The 17,434-nt window shown below is 51.9% G+C and overlaps 1 protein-coding gene across 2 annotated transcripts; it reads left to right on the top strand.

Annotated features, from left to right (window-relative positions):
• The first annotated feature begins 6,006 nt into the window (after positions 1-6,006).
• On the top strand, positions 6,007-17,054 carry VPS4A (vacuolar protein sorting 4 homolog A). Of its 2 annotated transcripts, none has more exons than XM_049622443.1 (11): positions 6,007-6,227; positions 9,618-9,729; positions 9,813-9,960; positions 11,326-11,384; positions 11,500-11,619; positions 12,107-12,263; positions 12,803-12,951; positions 13,304-13,385; positions 13,617-13,836; positions 15,311-15,451; positions 16,166-17,054. In XM_049622443.1, exons 1-11 carry the CDS (start codon positions 6,207-6,209, stop codon positions 16,265-16,267), a joined length of 1,311 nt encoding a protein of 436 aa, XP_049478400.1. In that variant the 5' UTR covers positions 6,007-6,206; the 3' UTR covers positions 16,268-17,054. The 2 variants fall into 2 exon arrangements, with proteins under 2 accessions (XP_049478400.1, XP_049478399.1); XM_049622442.1 differs by having other exon boundaries at positions 6,008-6,227; positions 11,323-11,384.
• The last annotated feature ends 380 nt before the right edge of the window (positions 17,055-17,434 follow it).

The raw sequence follows: 17,434 nt of genomic DNA on the forward strand, positions 1-17,434 counted from the left end.
TTTTAGTTTTGTACTTTTTTCTCCGGCATAAGACTCCAGTATTATGTTTACAATCTGTTGGATGTCTTCAGCATGATAAGACCTTGGTGCCCAAAGAATATTTCCCTTTTGGTACCGGATCCAAGATCTTCTAGAAGATAATGTGGCAAACCACTACCTATGAAGGCCTATTATGGCTAATCTGTGCAAATTCTGATTATACTCCCTTGTGTGTATTTTGTTCCACACGACTTTAATTTTTGTTAAGTATTAAGACTTAGAAGGCTAGAGTAATGCTTCTACAAAAAATTAAAAGTATGTGATATTCTGTTTTTTTCTTCTTTTTAGAACACTGTATTTAAACAGGACTTCTTTTTAAGTGTTGTTTAAGATTTAGTTCTCAAATCATCTGGTATCACCAGGCTACCAAATCAAAACTTGTGGCATAAAACAGGGCAGTATTTGTGTTCTTAATAATAATAAAAAAAGCTTTATGTGTACTCAATAAATATAAATGCATAGACAACACTTCCCCTTGAGTTGCACATCAACATATATAGCGTTGTACATTACAATGAAAATTTGTAACTTAAGGGTATTATATATATAAATACATATATACCTTTGTAACCTTTATACTGTAAATAAAAAAATGCTTTTAGACTTGTATTTTTTTTTTCTGTTTTATGTTAAAATGGTTTCAAACCTACAGGAACATTTCAAGAGCAGTACGAAACAAAGATCTACATCCTCTTCACCCAAACTTCCCAATTGTTAACATTTTATATTTGTTCCATTATCATCTCTTGTCTTCTTGTCTTTTCTGACATGATGCTCTATCACCCTTAAATTCTCAGTGTGTACCTCCCAAACATAATGACACCGTCCTGTATTGCCACCGTCCAGCCCTCCCCACCAGGAAATCAACACTGGCACAACACTACCCCCCAATCCGCAGACCCCATTCACATTGTGCCCATCGTCCCAGCAACCTCTCCTTTTCCTTTCTGGCAAAGGATCCTATCCAGTATCACATGTGGCATTTGATGGTCATGTCTCATCAGTCTCTTCTGGTGCCATTTTTAAGCAGATTTAGGGCAACTCCAAATTCCTAAAAACCTAGTTGTTGTTCTAGTTCCATCACTGACTTTCACTGACAGGAGCTTAATCATTGGATCAGTCTGAGCTTTATTATACTTTGAGTCACACAGAAGAGGGGAGATGGTTTCTCGGGAATCATATTAGGAATCATCAGTGCTCCATTTATTTGGGTGTCCATTACTCACTTTGCTTGAGATTTTGGCCTGGCCCTACCTTCCCGAACTGTTATTCACCTGAACTCAGTGTTTGTTCCTCTTCTTCCACACCACTCTCGGCCCCCATCCAAGGGCTCCTTAACCAAGTTAAGAATCTACTCCTTGGCATGAGCCCTAGAATGCTGACGTTTGTATAGTCTGATCTTACTAGGCTGTATTAGCTAAGCAAAGTTGACTCACTGGTCCAAGCTCAGGTTTACCACAAGTGCCACATTGTCAGCATCAGCAGAATCCTATCTGGAAAAGTGATGTGCAAGAAAGAACAAATGGAACCGTGTATTTGCAAGTCAATGACTCTCTACCTGAAGTGTGGGAGCTCTAACGTGTGGGAGCTGAGAATCTGATTTCTGCTCTAGTGAGAAAGTTAGAATAGGAAGTTCTTGATCTGATTCAGATTTAGGAAGCCTCAACATCTTCCATGTGCCAGCCCACAAATAAATTTAATGCCTTTATTTCCCCTCTCCCTCTTCCACTGACTCCCCCAGCCCCAGCAATGGCCACACCACTGCAGCACTGAGGGGTTCTCAGAGTCTGTTTTCAAGGTATCCTTTAAGGAGAAATGGGTGACCAAGCTGCCGTTGGAAGCAGCTTCCCTCCAGGATGGGGAGCTTCCTCTGAGAAACTCTGCTTTGTCAGCAGGGTCAGTCTGTGTACTTCAGGCTCTTGGAACACAGCAGCTAAGCAAGAGTCCCAAGAAAGCTGAGTAGGCAGAGCAAAGAGAACGTGAGCACAGAGCCAGTGGATCTCAAACCCAGCTCTTGCCATGGGCTGAATGTGTCCCACCAAATTCAAGTGCTGAACCCAACCCCCCACGCCTCAGAATGTGACTGTAGTTGGAGATAGGGCCTTGAACGAGGTGATTCGGTTAAAATTAGGCCGTTGGGGTGGGCCCTAGTCCAATCTGACTGGTGTCCTTATAAAAAAAGGGAAGCTTGACCAAAGATAAGGGATGCCTGTGCATACAGTAAAGACCATGCAAGGACACAACAAAAGCATCGCCATCTATAAGCCAAGAAAAAAGACCTCAGAAGAAGCCAACCCTGCTAACACCTTGATCTTGGACTTCCAGCCTCCAGAACCATGGAGAAAATGAGTTTTTATTGTTTAAGCCACCCAACCTGTGGTATTTTGTTATGGCAGCCTTAGCAGACTAACACAGCCCTCCTTAATTGTAGGGACTTGTGTTTTGATTCTGTCTTCCAACTTGTGCAGCCCTGTCTAGTGTGGGAGGTTAGTATGTTCTCTAACTGCCTCACTCTCATCTGTCAGTTAGGGTCCCTTATTTCTTCTTAATGAATTCATTATTAATACATCCAGCAAATATGAAGTGATCCCCTATCAAGCCCTGAAAAAGACCCAGCCCTCCCCTCTCAATGATTTAAAAAGTCTGGGCCTTGGGGCACCTGGATGGCTCAGTCGGTTAAGCCTCCAACTGCTGGTTTCGTCTCCGCTCACGATCTTACGGTTTGTGGGTTCAAGCCCAACATTGGGCTCTGTGCTGACAGCACGGTGCCTGCTTGGGATTCTCTCCCTCTCTGTCTACTTCCCAGCTCATGTGCGCATTCTCTCTAAACAAACAAACTTTTAAAAATTTAAATAAATAAAAGGGCAGTGCCTTTGTCAGGTGCATAACAGCAAATAAAAGCCTCCCCACTCAGCTCTGTTAGTGTCTGAAAGAGCAGTGTTCAGGGTAGAAGCTGAGGAGCCATGACTTGTACGTGTGTGTGTCTCCCTGTGTCACCCAGGCTCAGCAAACCCTGTCCTGCCACTCCTGCCATTATCCTGACTCCACCGTCCACAGACACGCTCAGCACCTTGCTTGGCCTTTTGGTTCCTCAACCTCCTCGTGTATGACGATGGCCCTTTCACCCCAGCTCCCCCATCCTCCCACTCCCACCGCCGCCCCCTAGACTGTTATTGCTGGAACAGAGCATCTTCTGAAATCAATAACTGAAGCATCTCTCTCCAGTGCGTCCCCACTGTGACAACCCTTCAGTCTATTGGGTCCTTAACTAGTCTACCCACTCTTTCACCTTCTTGTCGGTCCCGCACCTTTCCCAGCTCTGATTCCACAGCCTACCATTGCGGCACCACCCTCACCAAAACCTGTGAATCCCTTGCTCCTCTGTCTTCATAGCAGCCACCTGGGGGAACCCAGCTCTCTTCCTGCATCTGCCCGAGCAGCTGACTCCTGGGGAGAAAAATCCAAGGTAAATTGGGACCTCTATACATTTGTAGAGGTTGCCAGCCTTTACCAGGTACGCCCTTAACACTGCTCACTTTGGGTTCACTTGAAAGGGTTTCAAACCGTCTTTACTCTGCTCAAACCCCAGGCCTCCCACCTCTGTCTCTGTCCCTCTCGCAACAGATTCTCTTTCCTCCTAGCTCCCTGAGAAAACCGCAGCCACCCAGAAGTACCCGCCCAATTTGTTATCTTCTGGCTGACCTAGGTAGGCATCTGTTTATCTTCTTCCCTGCACCTATCATGTCTAAAGCCAGTCCTCTTACATCTGTTTTGATCCCATTCCCGTTCATTAGCCTCCTCAACTAGATTCCTCCTATTGGATTTTTAAATATGCTGAACTCTTCTCCCATTAAAAACCATCACAAATTCCTTCCTGGACCCCTCAGCTCCTGCAGCTAATGCTCTAGGGCTCCCTTCCTTTCCTCCAAACTTCTTGAAAGAGTTGTGCCCCCTGGTGACCCGCTCTCACCCGGCCCACTGTGGTATGGTTTCCGCCCCATCACTTGACTGAAACATCTCTGGCTGAGGCGGTTGGTGTCTTCGTATCACCGTCTGTCTTCTCAGCTGCGTTAGACACTGTGCTCCCCGCTTTTCATCCAGCGCTCCTTCCCTGGCTCTCAAGACACTCTTGTGGCTATCCTCTCTCTCCAGCTGTCTTTCTGAGCTGCTTTTGCAGGCTCATCCTCCTCTCCTTTGTCGATAAACTTCCAAGCTCTGTCCTAGGCTCTCCCGTCACCTCCCCCTGCACCCTGCTCTTCCCTAGGAGATCTCATTCCCACCTATACCCGCGCGTCCCGCAGACGTACATCTCCCACCTCTTTATTCTGACTTCCAGAGGCATATGCCTAACTGACCCTTGATATTTCAAATGCACCTCAAATTTGTGATCTTCCTCACTCCTCCACCCCCCTGAGCCTGGTCTTTGTTCAATATAGTCTCTATTTCAGTGTTATCACTATCTCCTCAGGCTCTGAGGCCAGCAACCCAGGTGTCATCTCCGTCCCTTCCTGCCCCTCACCATACCCCAAATCTAACCCATTTGTGTGCTTATGATCTGCCTTCCAAACTCTCTCTATTCTGTGCATGTCTCTCCATGGCCCTGCCCCTAGTCCAGGCTTCCCTCATTCTTCTGGACTATAGCAGTAGCTTCACATGCTATAGTCACTCCATCCTTGCAATCTCTTCTGCATACTAGAGCTAGAGTTACCTTTTCTTAAACGGAACCTTTCCTGACCACCTATCTTATGTAGGTTGCCTGTTAGACACTCAGGAGCTTTCACACATGGGCCTCAACACACTTACTACGTCATTTTTCCTGATGAACATCATCTTCTCAAACTGTAGGCTGCCCTCGACCTGTTTTGATCATTGCTGTATCCCCAGAAACTATACTGAAGTTTACCAGGCTAAAGCCCCCAGCTTTGGAGGTTTATGAAAGCCACGTTCCCAGGGCGCCTGATTGGCTCGGTTGGTAGAACATGTGACTCCTGATCTCGGGGTTTTAAGTTCAAGCCCCACATTGGGTGTCGAGATTACTTTAAAAAAATAAAAATCTGAAGAAGAAGAAGAAGAAGAAGAAGAAGAAGAAGAAGAAGAAACCCGCTTTCCTAAAGAGAAAAGTAGAAGGGCTAATATTAAAAAACAAAAACGGGCACCTGGGTGGCTCAGTTGGTTGAGCATCTGACTCTTGATTTAGGCACAGGTCGTGGTCTCATGGTTGGTGAGTTCAAGCCCCATGTGGGGCTCTGAGCTGACAGTGTGGGTCCGTTTGGGGTTCTCTGTCTCTCTGCCTCTTTCTCTCAAAAATAAATACATAAACATTTAAAAAGAGGAAAAAGTCTAAAATCAAACAAGAATAAAAACAGGGGTGCCAGGCTGGCTTAGTAAGTGGAACTTGGAGCTCTTGACCTTGGGGTCGTGAATTTGAGCCCCACATTAGGTGTAGAAATTACTTAAAAAAATAAAATCTTTTAAAACATAAAATAATAAAAATAATAAAATAAAATAAAATAAAATAAAATAAAATAAAATAAAAAGCTGGCTTTAGACAGAGCCACCAGCATTATAATAATACTTAACAGGCTGAATCCCCCCAGTGTGGGGTACGCTGTGTTTACATTAGTTAGCTCATTCATTCCCCCCAAAAGCCAGACAAGATACTAATTTTAGTACATCCTCTTAAATATCAGAAACCCGAAGCTCTGGGAAATTAGGCTTATACTGTGCAAGAAAAACTGACCTACAGGCGCTATTTCACAGCAATGGGGTCTAGGACTGGAGGTTTCTATTCGGTCCTGACTCTGGCCACGCCCCGCACCCAACCCCACCCCAGCCCTCGCTGGGCTCCCCGCCCCTAACACACCCCTAACACGCCCTCCGCCCGGCCCCACCCCGGACCTCGCCGGCACAGACCCCCGGCCGCCGGGAGGGCTGCCTGCAGTGCCGGCTGTGGCCGCTGGGGGGAAGTCGCGCGGCTCGGGCCCGACCGCTCTGGGCCGTGCTCCTCGCTCGCCCTCCGACTCCGCTCCCGCTGCGAGCGGCTGCCCTGCCCGCGCCCAGCGCCAACCCGCCGGGGTCCCCGCGCCGGACCCAGCAGCTCGGCTACCCGGGGCCGGACCGAGGCCGCAAGAAGCGCCGCGGGGTGTGGGGCGGACCCAGGAGATGAAATGACAACGTCAACCCTCCAGGTACCACGGCGCGGCCGGGCTCGGCTTCCGGAGGCCGGAGGAGGCGCGGCGGGGCCTGCGAGCCAGCACTCGGGCGGGCGGCCTGCTCGGAGCGCCGGCCCCGCGGCTCCCGCCCCGCCGCCCAGTCGCCGCCTCCGCCTGTTTGTTTTCACGCGCTCGGAGCCACGGGCCGCTTCCTGTCCAGAACGCCCGCGCCCCCGCCCCCCGGCCGAGTCGGGCCGAGCCCCGAGGCCGCCGAGTGCAGCCGGCGGCGCCCAGGTCCCACCGCGGGGATCAGCCTCTCGCGGACCGCACCGGCGCCGCCCGGGAAGCTCGGCCCCGCAGTCGGGCTACTCGCCCTCCCTCCCTGCCTCCCTGAAGACAAGTCCCCGCTCCTTCCCCGGGGCCCCGATTTCTTCCCGTCGGCCGGCGACCCTTCATTCATTCCCTAGATCTTGCCTGGTGGTGCTGGGGTGGCGCCACCTGGATGCATGACTGACCCACCCTCCAGGTGCTGCCGGTCCTGCTGTGCCGGCCAACAGAAACATGCTCAGGCCTCGACCTGGGCTTCGGTCTTGGCTTTGCCGCTCATTGGCGTGTGACCTTGGGCCAGTTACTTGATCTTGGAATTTCGCGTTTCCTGTCAGTAAAATGGGGTAGTACCCTGTAGGGTTGTTGTGACACTGGCTCCGGATTGAGTAATTCAGGTAAAGCGTTTTTGGCACAGTGTGTGCTACATAGTAAGTGCTCAGTAAGTCATGACAGATAAAGCGTGTGAGGGAGTTAGGCAAGACTTCGTGGAAGAAGGGGCGTTTGGCTGGATCAGGACAGGATGGGTGGCATTCAGATTCCTGAAGGCGGAGGAAAAGGTGGGAACAGGCCTGGAATAAATCGGAGTACTAGGCCAGGAATTAGTTAGGGTCCAAAGCCAGACACCACCGTCCACCAGCACAAGCTGTGATCTGTTAGGGCAGGGGGTTGTAAATTTTCGCCTGTAGATCCCACCTGCTCAGACATTTTTTTTCTTTGAGCTAAGAGTGTTTTTACGTTTAAAAAAAAAAAAAACCCTAAGATCTAACTCACCACATAAACCACATTCAAAGTGTATCATTCAATGGCTTTTAGTTATTCAGAGTTGTGTGACCGTCACCACACTTTAAAATATCTTCATCCCCCCCAAGAAACTCCACACCCTTTACTGTCATCCCCCAAACCCTCTATCTCTCCCAACCCTAGGCAACACTAATCTACTTTCCCTATGGATTTGCCTATTCTGGGCATTTTCTATAACTGGAATCATACAATATGTGGTTCTTTGTGACTGACTGGCTTCCCTCACTTATCATAATGTCGTAGGTTTTTATATTTTTAAAATGCTGGGAAAAGATACCTCATGACACGTGAAAATCATGAAATTCAAATTTCAGTGTCTATAAATAAAGTTTTATCGGAACTTTTGGGCTGCTTTTGGGCTACAAAGGCAGAGTTGAGTAGCCAGCTGCTAACAGAGATTGTATGGCCAGGAAAGTCTAACATTTACCGTCCGCTCCTTTACGGAAAGTTTGCCAGCCCCTGTGTTCACACATCTTCCTTACCCTTGTCTTTCTCCCTCATCCTCTGCCATCTGTGTTACGAGAGCTGTGGCAGGCTGGCAGTTTTATCTATCACCTCACCGTTGTGTTAGGCAAAACTACTCCTTCTCACATTGCACCAGCGGCCTCTTGTACATGAAACACTATGCAGATGCCAAAAAGACCTAAGGTACTCTTAGGTGCATTAATTAATAAAGTATCTAGAAGCGGGGGGCGGTGGGCAGAGCATGCCTGGATTACTTTTTTGAACTCTGCCTTTCAAAAGGACAGACCCAAACAAGAATGCATATAGAGTGAAAAAGTCCAAGGAGATGGGCATATTGGTTCTGGAGAAGAGAAGCCATCAGGGACAGGAGAACTCGTTTCATGTCTTAGCTCAAGAGCCACTGTCTGGGGAGAGTAGACCCAAGAAGCTTGTGTTTAAATGAATCATTCCAGGGGGCGCCTGGGTGGCTCAGTCAGTTCAGCGTCCAACTCTTAGTTTTCAGCTCAGGTCGTGATCTCATGGTTTGTGAGTCTGAGCCCCGCATTGAGCTCTGCACTGACAGTGTGGAGCCTGCTTGGGATTCTCTCTCTCCCCCCGCCCCTCTCTGCCCCTCCCCCACTAGCTCTCTCTCAAAATAAATAAATAAACGTAAAAAAATTGTTTAAGCTAATCATTCCAGAAGGTTCTGGGCTCCTGGTCATTCTCTATTTTTAGGTAGTGGAGGTAGCAGAGCTTGAAAATAGTAGCCAACACCCCCTTCACCTTATCTCATCTTTTCAACCTGGTGAGTTCAGTTTTCATCAATCTGGCCTAACCTACTCCAGTCTGTTAGTTTTGTAGGACTAGCTGTGTCCTTCGGAGACCTCTTACTTTCAGATGAGGAAGGGCTGCACAAAGCCTGGGCCCTGCCAAGAGCTGATCAGGAGGTTTATTGTTTGCTGTGGATGGAACTTTGTGTTTACAGTGGGATCTGCCCGCCTCGTGTCTAGTGCTCATCAGCTTGGGGAAGATAATTCTGGTAATGCTTCCTGGGTTGGTGAAGCCATGGTTTCTAAAACTGGATATGTAGGTGTGGGGCAGCTGCCTGAAAGATCCAGCGTGTTTTAGGTTCAGTCTAGAGCACAGGCCTACAGGGTTTGTGAGATTCACAGAGACACTTTCAAGGGTTCTTACAAGACTCCAGAGGACCGTTCCTCTTAATTGGTAGCACATATCTGGGTCTGGGGTAAGCAAGCACTTTTCTCACTGAAGCTACTGCTTTACTGGCCCATGTGTCCAAGCATCCCTTCCCTAAGTAGCAAATTTCCCTTTTCACCCTAGAGAAGCAAGTTGGGCCAGTAGAAGGAAGTAGAGATCCCTTTCATCCGTCTCATAAAACTCAGGGCTGGCTCTTCTCTGGCCTTCGAGGTCAAATGCGGTTTCTGGCCTTCATGCTGAGCAGCACAGCAGTCAGTTCGTTCTGGTGTTTCCCCTGTTCCAGGCACTGGGTCCGGTGCTGGGTCTGGGTCCGGGTCCACCTTTCTTTCCCTTGAGGCACGGAATAGAAAGTGGATTCTCCCTTTGAGCTCTAACCTGAGATATTTGATCAGGTTTCCACTTGCTGAAATCCAGAGCGAAATTGAGAAGGAAGTTGCTTTTCACTCTATGAGTGCATTGTGAAGAGGGACGGCTGTCATTTAAAGCTTCCTCTTAAGGCCTTTCTGGTTCATGTTGGAAATAGAGGCCGACATAATGGTGTGCGACCCACAGATCCACAGGATTCCTGCTGCCTGGGACCCCAAGGGCTTTTTGGGTCTCTTGGGAAGCACTGAGGTACTTGCTTTGCCTTTCCAGAAAGCCATTGACCTGGTGACAAAAGCCACAGAAGAGGATAAAGCCAAGAATTACGAGGAGGCACTCCGGCTCTATCAGCATGCCGTGGAGTATTTCCTACACGCTATCAAATGTGAGTCACAGCAGGGCCCTCCCCGGCTGCAGAACCCCTGCAAGAGCAGAGCGGGTACCCCCTCTCTGATTCCCCTTTTGCAGATGAGGCACACAGCGACAAGGCCAAGGAGAGCATTCGAGCCAAGTGCATGCAGTACCTAGACCGAGCGGAGAAGCTGAAGGATTATTTACGAAACAAAGAGAAGCATGGCAAGAAGCCAGTCAAAGAAAATCAGAGTGAGAGCAAGGGGTGAGCACGGAGGAGGGGAGGACCCGGCCGGGACCGGAGCCCCCGTGAGCACCTCCCTGCCATTCTTGGTGCTCATGATGCCTTCGACTTCCATAGCGCCTTCCTCCTGGGGAATTGCACCCATCTAGTGACAAGGCCCCTAGCTGCTCTCCGCAGGTGATTTGCAGAGTACTTCCGTGGGCGGTGCCTCAGCTGTGAGTGAAACAGGGAGCCAGCGTGGAGGTCACCGGCCTTGGATTCTGCAGTCAGACTCTCAGGCTATATCTTGGCTCTGCCACTTCCTAGCCAAGTGACCGTGGACAAGTGCCATGACCCCTGTGGCTCCAGGCTCCTCCTCTATAGAAGGGGGATAACGGGCCTGCCCGCCCAGTGTTGCTCTAAGGAGCAAATGAGAGGACACGGGGAAAGCCCCGAGAGCTCTGCCTGCAGTCAGGATGAAAAAGTATCTGCCGCTGTTACAGTCAGAGTTCTTGTCTTCATCTGACCGATGGGGCAACACACTCAAGTTCAGAGATACGGTCTAGGTCACTGAGCCGGTACTTGATGGAGTCTGGACCCACACCCAGGGCTTCTGTTTCCAGCTACAAAGCCAGTGCTCGCCCTGCAGCCTCTCTCCTCACATCTGTGGTTTACCCACCACAGAGATCCCAGGTAGCTGAGCATCAAGGCCAGTGGTGTCCTGGAGGCCACGGGGAGGGTCCCAGGCAGGAGTGTCACGGAGCAGGAGACAGGCAGGTGATGTGTCAGCTGCCCCACCAGAGCTGAGAGGCGTGGCTCCCGGGTGGACGGGCTTGCCCAGGCCAGGGAACGCGCTCTCAGAAGAGAGGAAGAGGGCCAGGGGGTGAGGCATCTTGGGGGGGCTGGAAGAGTTTTGAGGAGGGCCAACCACTTATGTCCCATTAGGGGACTGGCCCTGGGGTGAGGCCAGTGACTATGTTCCCTTCCTGAGTGCTCCCCTTTAGACTTAAACTTCACGTCTTCTCTGAGTCACAGCCACTTGCCATCTGGCTGTAAGTCTGTGCGAAAGGCCGGGGACAGCTCCAGCTGCCTCCCCAGCTGCTCCTGAAGTCCAGCCAAAGCACACATCCCTCATCGGCCTTCTAGAGAGGGCACACATCTCTATTCTTGCTCCCTTAATGAAGAAACAAGGATGGGTGACGGGAGTATTTCCTAGAGGATGTGGAGGGAGTGTCGAGAACAGGCGGCCCGAATGTTCTTGAGTTACCTGCTTGTGGGTCTCTACTGTTGAGCAGGACAGGCGTCTCTGCCACTGGGCCAGCAGCCAGAGCCTGACTTTGCTCTCAGTGCCTCCTTGCCCAACCGCCTCTCGCTTTAGATGTCCTCTTCTGTCTCCTTTCCCAGCAGCGATAGTGACAGTGAAGGGGATAATCCAGAGAAAAAGAAACTGCAGGAACAACTGATGGGTAAGAGGCCTGAGGCCCTGCAGCAATGGGAGGGGGACATGGTGAGGACCCCTGAAGGGTCGGCTCAGGCTCCACAGTCAGCCTCCAGGTCAAAGGCTCCGCTTGCCTCTTGTAGGTGCTGTTGTGATGGAGAAGCCCAACATTCGGTGGAATGATGTGGCCGGGCTCGAGGGGGCCAAGGAGGCCCTCAAAGAAGCTGTCATTTTGCCAATTAAATTCCCACATTTGTTCACAGGTAAGAGTGGAGCTACTTTAGGTCCAGATAGTAAAAGCAGCAGGTTTTTGAGGAAGCCAGCTCAGGGCTTCCACGCTGAAGGTGTCCAGGAGCAGGCAGCGACTCGGCTCTCTTGGCCATCAGTGGGTGAGGGCCTGACCTTCCCACGGGCTCTGAGTCGGGAGAGGCTTCGGGACCTGCTCATCGCTGTCATCTGGCTCCTCCCTGGTGTCAGAAACACCTTTGCGACTAGAACTTTGACTTGACCACCCCAGTGAGTAATCAGGGTCAGGAACCAGTGCCGGCCAGTGTCACTTTGCAAGGTCTTGGGGGTCACGAGCCGGGGCTGGGAGCAAGTTCTCAGCAGGCTGTTCAGTTCCCTTTATTCCTTCGTTTCTAGAAACTGTTGTCTTGTAGAACTTTTCTCTCCCGCCTTAAGTCTCCTCTTTTTCTCTGTTCCCTTTCCCTAGTCGGGAAGAAGCTCACCTCAGTTTGTTCTTTCTCGTAGGCAAGCGTACGCCTTGGCGAGGGATACTGCTCTTTGGACCCCCTGGCACAGGCAAATCCTACCTGGCCAAAGCGGTGGCGACAGAGGCCAACAACTCCACCTTCTTCTCTGTGTCCTCCTCAGACTTGATGTCTAAGTGGTTGGGGGAGAGTGAGAAGTAAGTCAGCTGCCAGGCCCTGCTGCCCTGCCCTCACGGCACCTCCCAGAGGAGCCGCTGTTGGGTGTCAGGGAGAAGTAGCCAGCAGAGGGGGATCTTGCTAGCTTGTTGCACGGGACGCTGTCCTGACGAAGAGTGCTGACGTTGACTGGGAACTTGGGAGAGAGGAGCCCTCGTGAAGGGAAGGGAAATAAATGCGCTTGCAGTCTCTGGGTATCAGGTGGGTGTCCCCTGTTGGGGACTTCATGTGGTTCAGTTATTTCCCACACCGACTCCCATTTTGCAGAAGATCGCACTGAGGCTGAGCGGAGGGGAAGGGACTTGTCCTAAATTCAGAGCTAATGAGTGAGGCTGTCCCCAAGGCAGGCTGTTCCCCCTGGTACAGTGCTGCCAGTGGATGTGTGATGACTTTTTCTGAAATCCAAGCATGACTGGAGTCTTGACCCGCCTGTGGGAAAGGCGAGAGAAGCAGTGACTGGGCCCCTGGCCGGGCATGTGTGTGGGTGTCCCGATCCCAGACCCGCTTGTCACCTTCACAGGCTAGTCAAGAACCTGTTTGAGCTGGCCAGGCAGCACAAGCCTTCCATCATCTTCATCGATGAGGTGGATTCCCTCTGCGGGTCCCGCAATGAAAATGAGAGCGAAGCTGCTCGAAGGATCAAAACGGAGTTCTTGGTCCAGATGCAGGGTGCGTGCCAGTGCCGGGTGCCCTCCCTGGTTCTCGGTCTACCTAGAGCCAGCCCCGGGCTTCATCGTTTAGCCGCGGCTGGGTCTGGTTGTCCTTAGGGAGGAGAGAAAATGTCCGGGGAGCGGTTCTCAGCTCCATCTCCCCAGGCCTTCAGTGAGGTCACCGTGGCCTCCGCTGCCGGCCCTCTGCCCTCCCCGGGCCAGACAGGGTTCGGGGCTCTGGGCCCCGCAGAGCTGCTTGTGGCCCTGCCGGTGGTGGCACAGGGATGGTCCTGCATCGGGTGCTTCCCACGGATTCTGCCTGGTCCTTGCGAGTGTTCTGGGTCAGAATCTGTGTTCCCCTCTCTCCCCAGGGGTGGGGAATAACAACGATGGGACCCTGGTTCTCGGTGCCACAAACATCCCGTGGGTGTTGGATTCAGCCATTAGAAGGAGGTGAGTCTTCCCCAGTAGGAGCCAGGGGCTGAGGCCTTTCTCCACCTGTGGTTAGTCCTGCTGCTGGCAGCCGTGGGTGCAACCCGACCCCGTTTCCGTGGAGGCTTCTTCGTGTCTGCGTGGCGAGCAGGGTCCGTGGTGAGGCCAGCTTCGGGAGGACCCCGACGCCCTTCTCCATGAAGACCGTTGTACCATCTGCTCTCAAGTCCTGCCCTGTGCTTGGCTCTCTAGGTTTGAAAAGCGGATTTACATCCCGCTGCCCGAGGAGGCTGCCCGTGCCCAGATGTTCCGGTTGCATCTGGGGAGCACCCCCCACAACCTCACTGATGCCAACATCCATGAGCTGGCCCGGAAGACGGAAGGCTACTCAGGCGCTGACATCAGCATCATTGTGCGGGACTCCCTCATGCAACCTGTTCGAAAAGTACAGTCGGCAACACACTTCAAAAAGGTGAGTGGCCGGCAGGGAGTCGCTTAGGGAGTGTCATAGGAACATGGATATCTGTTTTCTTGGCCCGCAGCTTGGCTGCTCAGGTGATGATACATCTTTGGTCTCTTGGAGAATCAAGGGCAAGTACAAAATGAGCCCTCTGGCTCCAGGGGCTGTGGTTGCCCCTGCTCCGTCCTTTCCTGTAGTTCTTGCTTGAGTGTGACTACCTCAGACTGTGAAGCCAGAGGCCACGGCAGCCACCTCTGCCACCCCCGGCTGTGCCGCCACATGTGGGGCCCCACTCGATGTGTGAAAAATGTTGGGCACAAAATCACACGCTAGAAGGAGGATCTCGTTTCACACAGCACATCTCTGCCCAGTGTCGGCCAAGGGTCCTACTCTGCGCCTGGTGCTGTTCTAGGAGCCAGGGAGACATTTGTGACCAGAGCAGAATAAATCTCTGCCTTGTAGGAGCCTCCTGTCTAGTTGGGGTGAAATTTGTCTCTTTGAGGGTGATGAGGGGAAGGACAGAGCAGGGGAGGGCGTCTGGTGTTCTGGAGTTTGGAGCGTGGTGGGCAGGTTGTACTCTTTTTTTTTTTTTTTAATTTAAAAAAAATTTTTTTTTTTTTAACGTTTATTTTTGAGACAGAGAGACGGAGCATGAACGGGGGAGGGGCAGAGAGAGAGGGAGACAGAATCGGAAGCAGGCTCCAGGCTCTGAGCCATCAGCCCAGAGCCCGACGCTGGGCTCGAACTCACGGACTGCGAGATCGTGACCTGAGCTGAAGTCGGATGCCCAACTGACTGAGCCACCCAGGCACCCCTATTATTATTTTTTTAATGTTTATTTCTGAGACAGAGAGAGACAGAGCATGAGTGGGGGAGGGGCAGAGAGAGAGGGGGACACAGAATCTGAAGCAGGCTCCAGGCTCTGAGCTGTCAGCACAGAGCCCGACGCGGGGCTCGAACTCACGGACTGCGAGATCATGACCTGAGCCGAAGCCGGACACTCAACCGACTGAGCCACCCAGGCGCCCCCAGGTTGTACTCTTAAGGGGTACATCACCCCAGGTGACATTTGAGTCAACAGTTGAAGGAAGGAGGGACTTAGCCTCGGGGATATTCAGGGGGATGTTGCCAATAAAGCAGACTGGTTGGAAAGACATTTCTGATGTCACTGCATTTGTGGTGAGATCTGACGGAGTGGACGAGCAAGAGGAAGATATCAGGGCACTCTGGACCCCAAACAGATTCTGGAGAACAGCGCCTGGAATAGCAGGCTAATCACAAACCTCTGAGATCCTACTTCGAGCTACTTTGACTACCAACCCGAGTTTTGAAGGAGTCATTGCCTTCTCAGACTGATGACCTCGAAACCCAGGCGTGCGTTCATTCCCTACCATTCCCTTCTCTTCATGACTCAGAACCTGAGGCAACCTGTCTCTTCCCCAAGCGCTGAGGGGCAACCCCTCCAGCCAGACTCCTCTGATTTCAGGTCTGTGGCCCTTCCCGCACCAACCCTAGCGTTATGATCGATGACCTCCTGACCCCATGTTCCCCAGGGGACCCAGAGGCCATGGAGATGACTTGGATGGATGTCCCTGGTGACAAACTCTTAGAGCCTGTGGTTTGCATGGTAAGCAGCTGGCTGGGCCAGGGATTGCACGGAGACCAGAAAATTTGGGGCCTTGGGTCTGAAAATAAGCTCTGCTTCTCTGTCCTGGGCTGTTGTACCTCCTCCCAAACAGAATGGCCGATGGGGCTCTGGGTAGCTGGAGCTCCTGCCATTAGACTTACTGCGGGCCCAGGATGAGGCCATAGTGTTAGCATTTTACTTTCTTCAGCAAGAAAAAAGGCCAGCTGGTGTGACTGCATCATTCCGCGGGTTTGGCTTGCTTTGTGCCCAGAAGGAGACCGTGTCTTTCAGCAGTTTGCTTTGATGCTGTTGCACAGGCAGCCTCATGGAACTAGTCTGGCCCTTTCCTCATCCTGGTCTTGCTGACGGTCTTGCCTGTTGTGTGTGGCAGGTGTCCTGCCAGTGCGGCTGGTGTGGTGGGTGTGGAGTCAGAAAGAGCTTCTCGTGGGAGTTAAGAGATGAGGGGAGCTTGGATTCTCTCAGATGAGGAGTGGGCCTGTTTGGAAACGACATGAGCCGCCTCAGGAGGGAAGAGCTGTCCTGTCACAGGAGACATTCAAGCAGAAGCTGGGCAACCAAGGGGAGCTTTGCACTTGGGGCTGGGAGTGACCACGAGGGGAGGCCTCTTCCTGCCCTGGACCACATGGCTCTGTGACACGGGGAGGCCGAGGACCTGGAGCCTGGCTCCTCAGCTTCATGCCCTTGTCTTTGCAGTCGGACATGCTCCGGTCTCTGGCTACCACTCGGCCCACCGTGAATGCAGAGGACCTCCTGAAAGTGAAGAAATTCTCAGAGGACTTTGGACAGGAGAGTTAAAAATTTCTTCACTCGGTGATGGTGAAGGTGGGAGGAATTGATTGGGGTAAAAAAAATCCACGGCACCCCCCCATGTCAGCAGCCAGACAGGGCCCCGGGGCTCATCTTCACGTCACTCTGGCGTCCCCTCTGCTGTCTGGCCACCAGCCGGGGAGTGGGAAGGAAGGGCCTCCGGGGCCGCAGAGACACAGAAGCACATTCGGCACTGGGTGGAATACTGGTTCTTCCTACTTCTTCCTACTGGTTCTCCTCCTCTTCTGGATGCTCATCAACTCCTTGTCCTGCCCCTCCACGTTTTGTTTTGTTTTTTGAACCTTTCTTTGTTCCCCTAAATTAATGCTGCTTGGATTTTTGTCTTCTTTATAAATAAAGTTAAAATCTCCCAGAAGCGTCAAGGAGTAGGAGCAGCCCACACTGTGGGGTTGGTGCAGACCGTCAGAATGGCTTGCCAGCTCCCTCCGCCCTTTCCTTCTAACCCAAGTTTTACTCCTTATGCACACAATGGCAAATGCCCTGGGTCGCCAGCCCGAGCCCTGCCTGTAAAGGCTGAGAGTAAAGCCAAGCCATTCCCAACCCCTACGTCAGCATCCCCGGCCCTGTGTCCTCCCTGCAGGAGGAGAGGATGGTTTTTGTGAGCACAAAGCTATGTAGATCAGAATGAGTGAGGGCAGTCAGGTAGGGTTTCACTGCTGCCTTCTCTTCCCTCTGAATGTGAGAACGCTGAACCCAGCCACTGCCCCTGGCACCCCGCCCTGGAAATGGGCTAATAAATCCTTTTCCCTCTTGAGCCACCTGAGTGATCTCATCTTTGATTCCTGTCTGGGGCTTCTTGAAGGCCACGCTTGCTTCCAATGGAAAGACCCTCTGGTTTTCTCTCCGTGCTCTTCTCGTCAGCAGAGGAGGGCATTGCCAGCTGTCACAGTTCCCCGGCCTGTTCTCCGGTCAGGTCGGCCAGAACTTTTTTTCGCCTTAAGGCCTTGCAAATGTGGGACCTGGACAGTTCTCCCTGCAAACCGGGGGGCCTGTGGGCCAGACACGGCCTGCAGCTGTGTTTGCTTTGGTCTGCTGCCAGCATTGAAAAAGCAAGAGAGTTGATGTGGAAATTCAGAGTTCTGGCTTTGGGGACATCGGGCAACTCTGGGCCTGCGTCCCCGTGAGACATCCTGT

Source organism: Panthera uncia (assembly GCF_023721935.1).
Source record: "Panthera uncia isolate 11264 chromosome E2 unlocalized genomic scaffold, Puncia_PCG_1.0 HiC_scaffold_20, whole genome shotgun sequence".
NCBI lineage: Eukaryota > Metazoa > Chordata > Mammalia > Carnivora > Felidae > Panthera > Panthera uncia.

Excerpts from the sequence above, each read along its gene's own strand:
- VPS4A (XM_049622442.1), top strand. The coding sequence starts at position 6,207 with ATGACAACGTCAACCCTCCAG. Across the intron at positions 9,961-11,322 it reads AATCAGAGTGAGAGCAAGGG|CAGCGATAGTGACAGTGAAG; the intron begins GTGAGCACGGAG and ends CTCCTTTCCCAG. Across the intron at positions 13,837-15,310 it reads CGGCAACACACTTCAAAAAG|GTCTGTGGCCCTTCCCGCAC; the intron begins GTGAGTGGCCGG and ends CTCTGATTTCAG.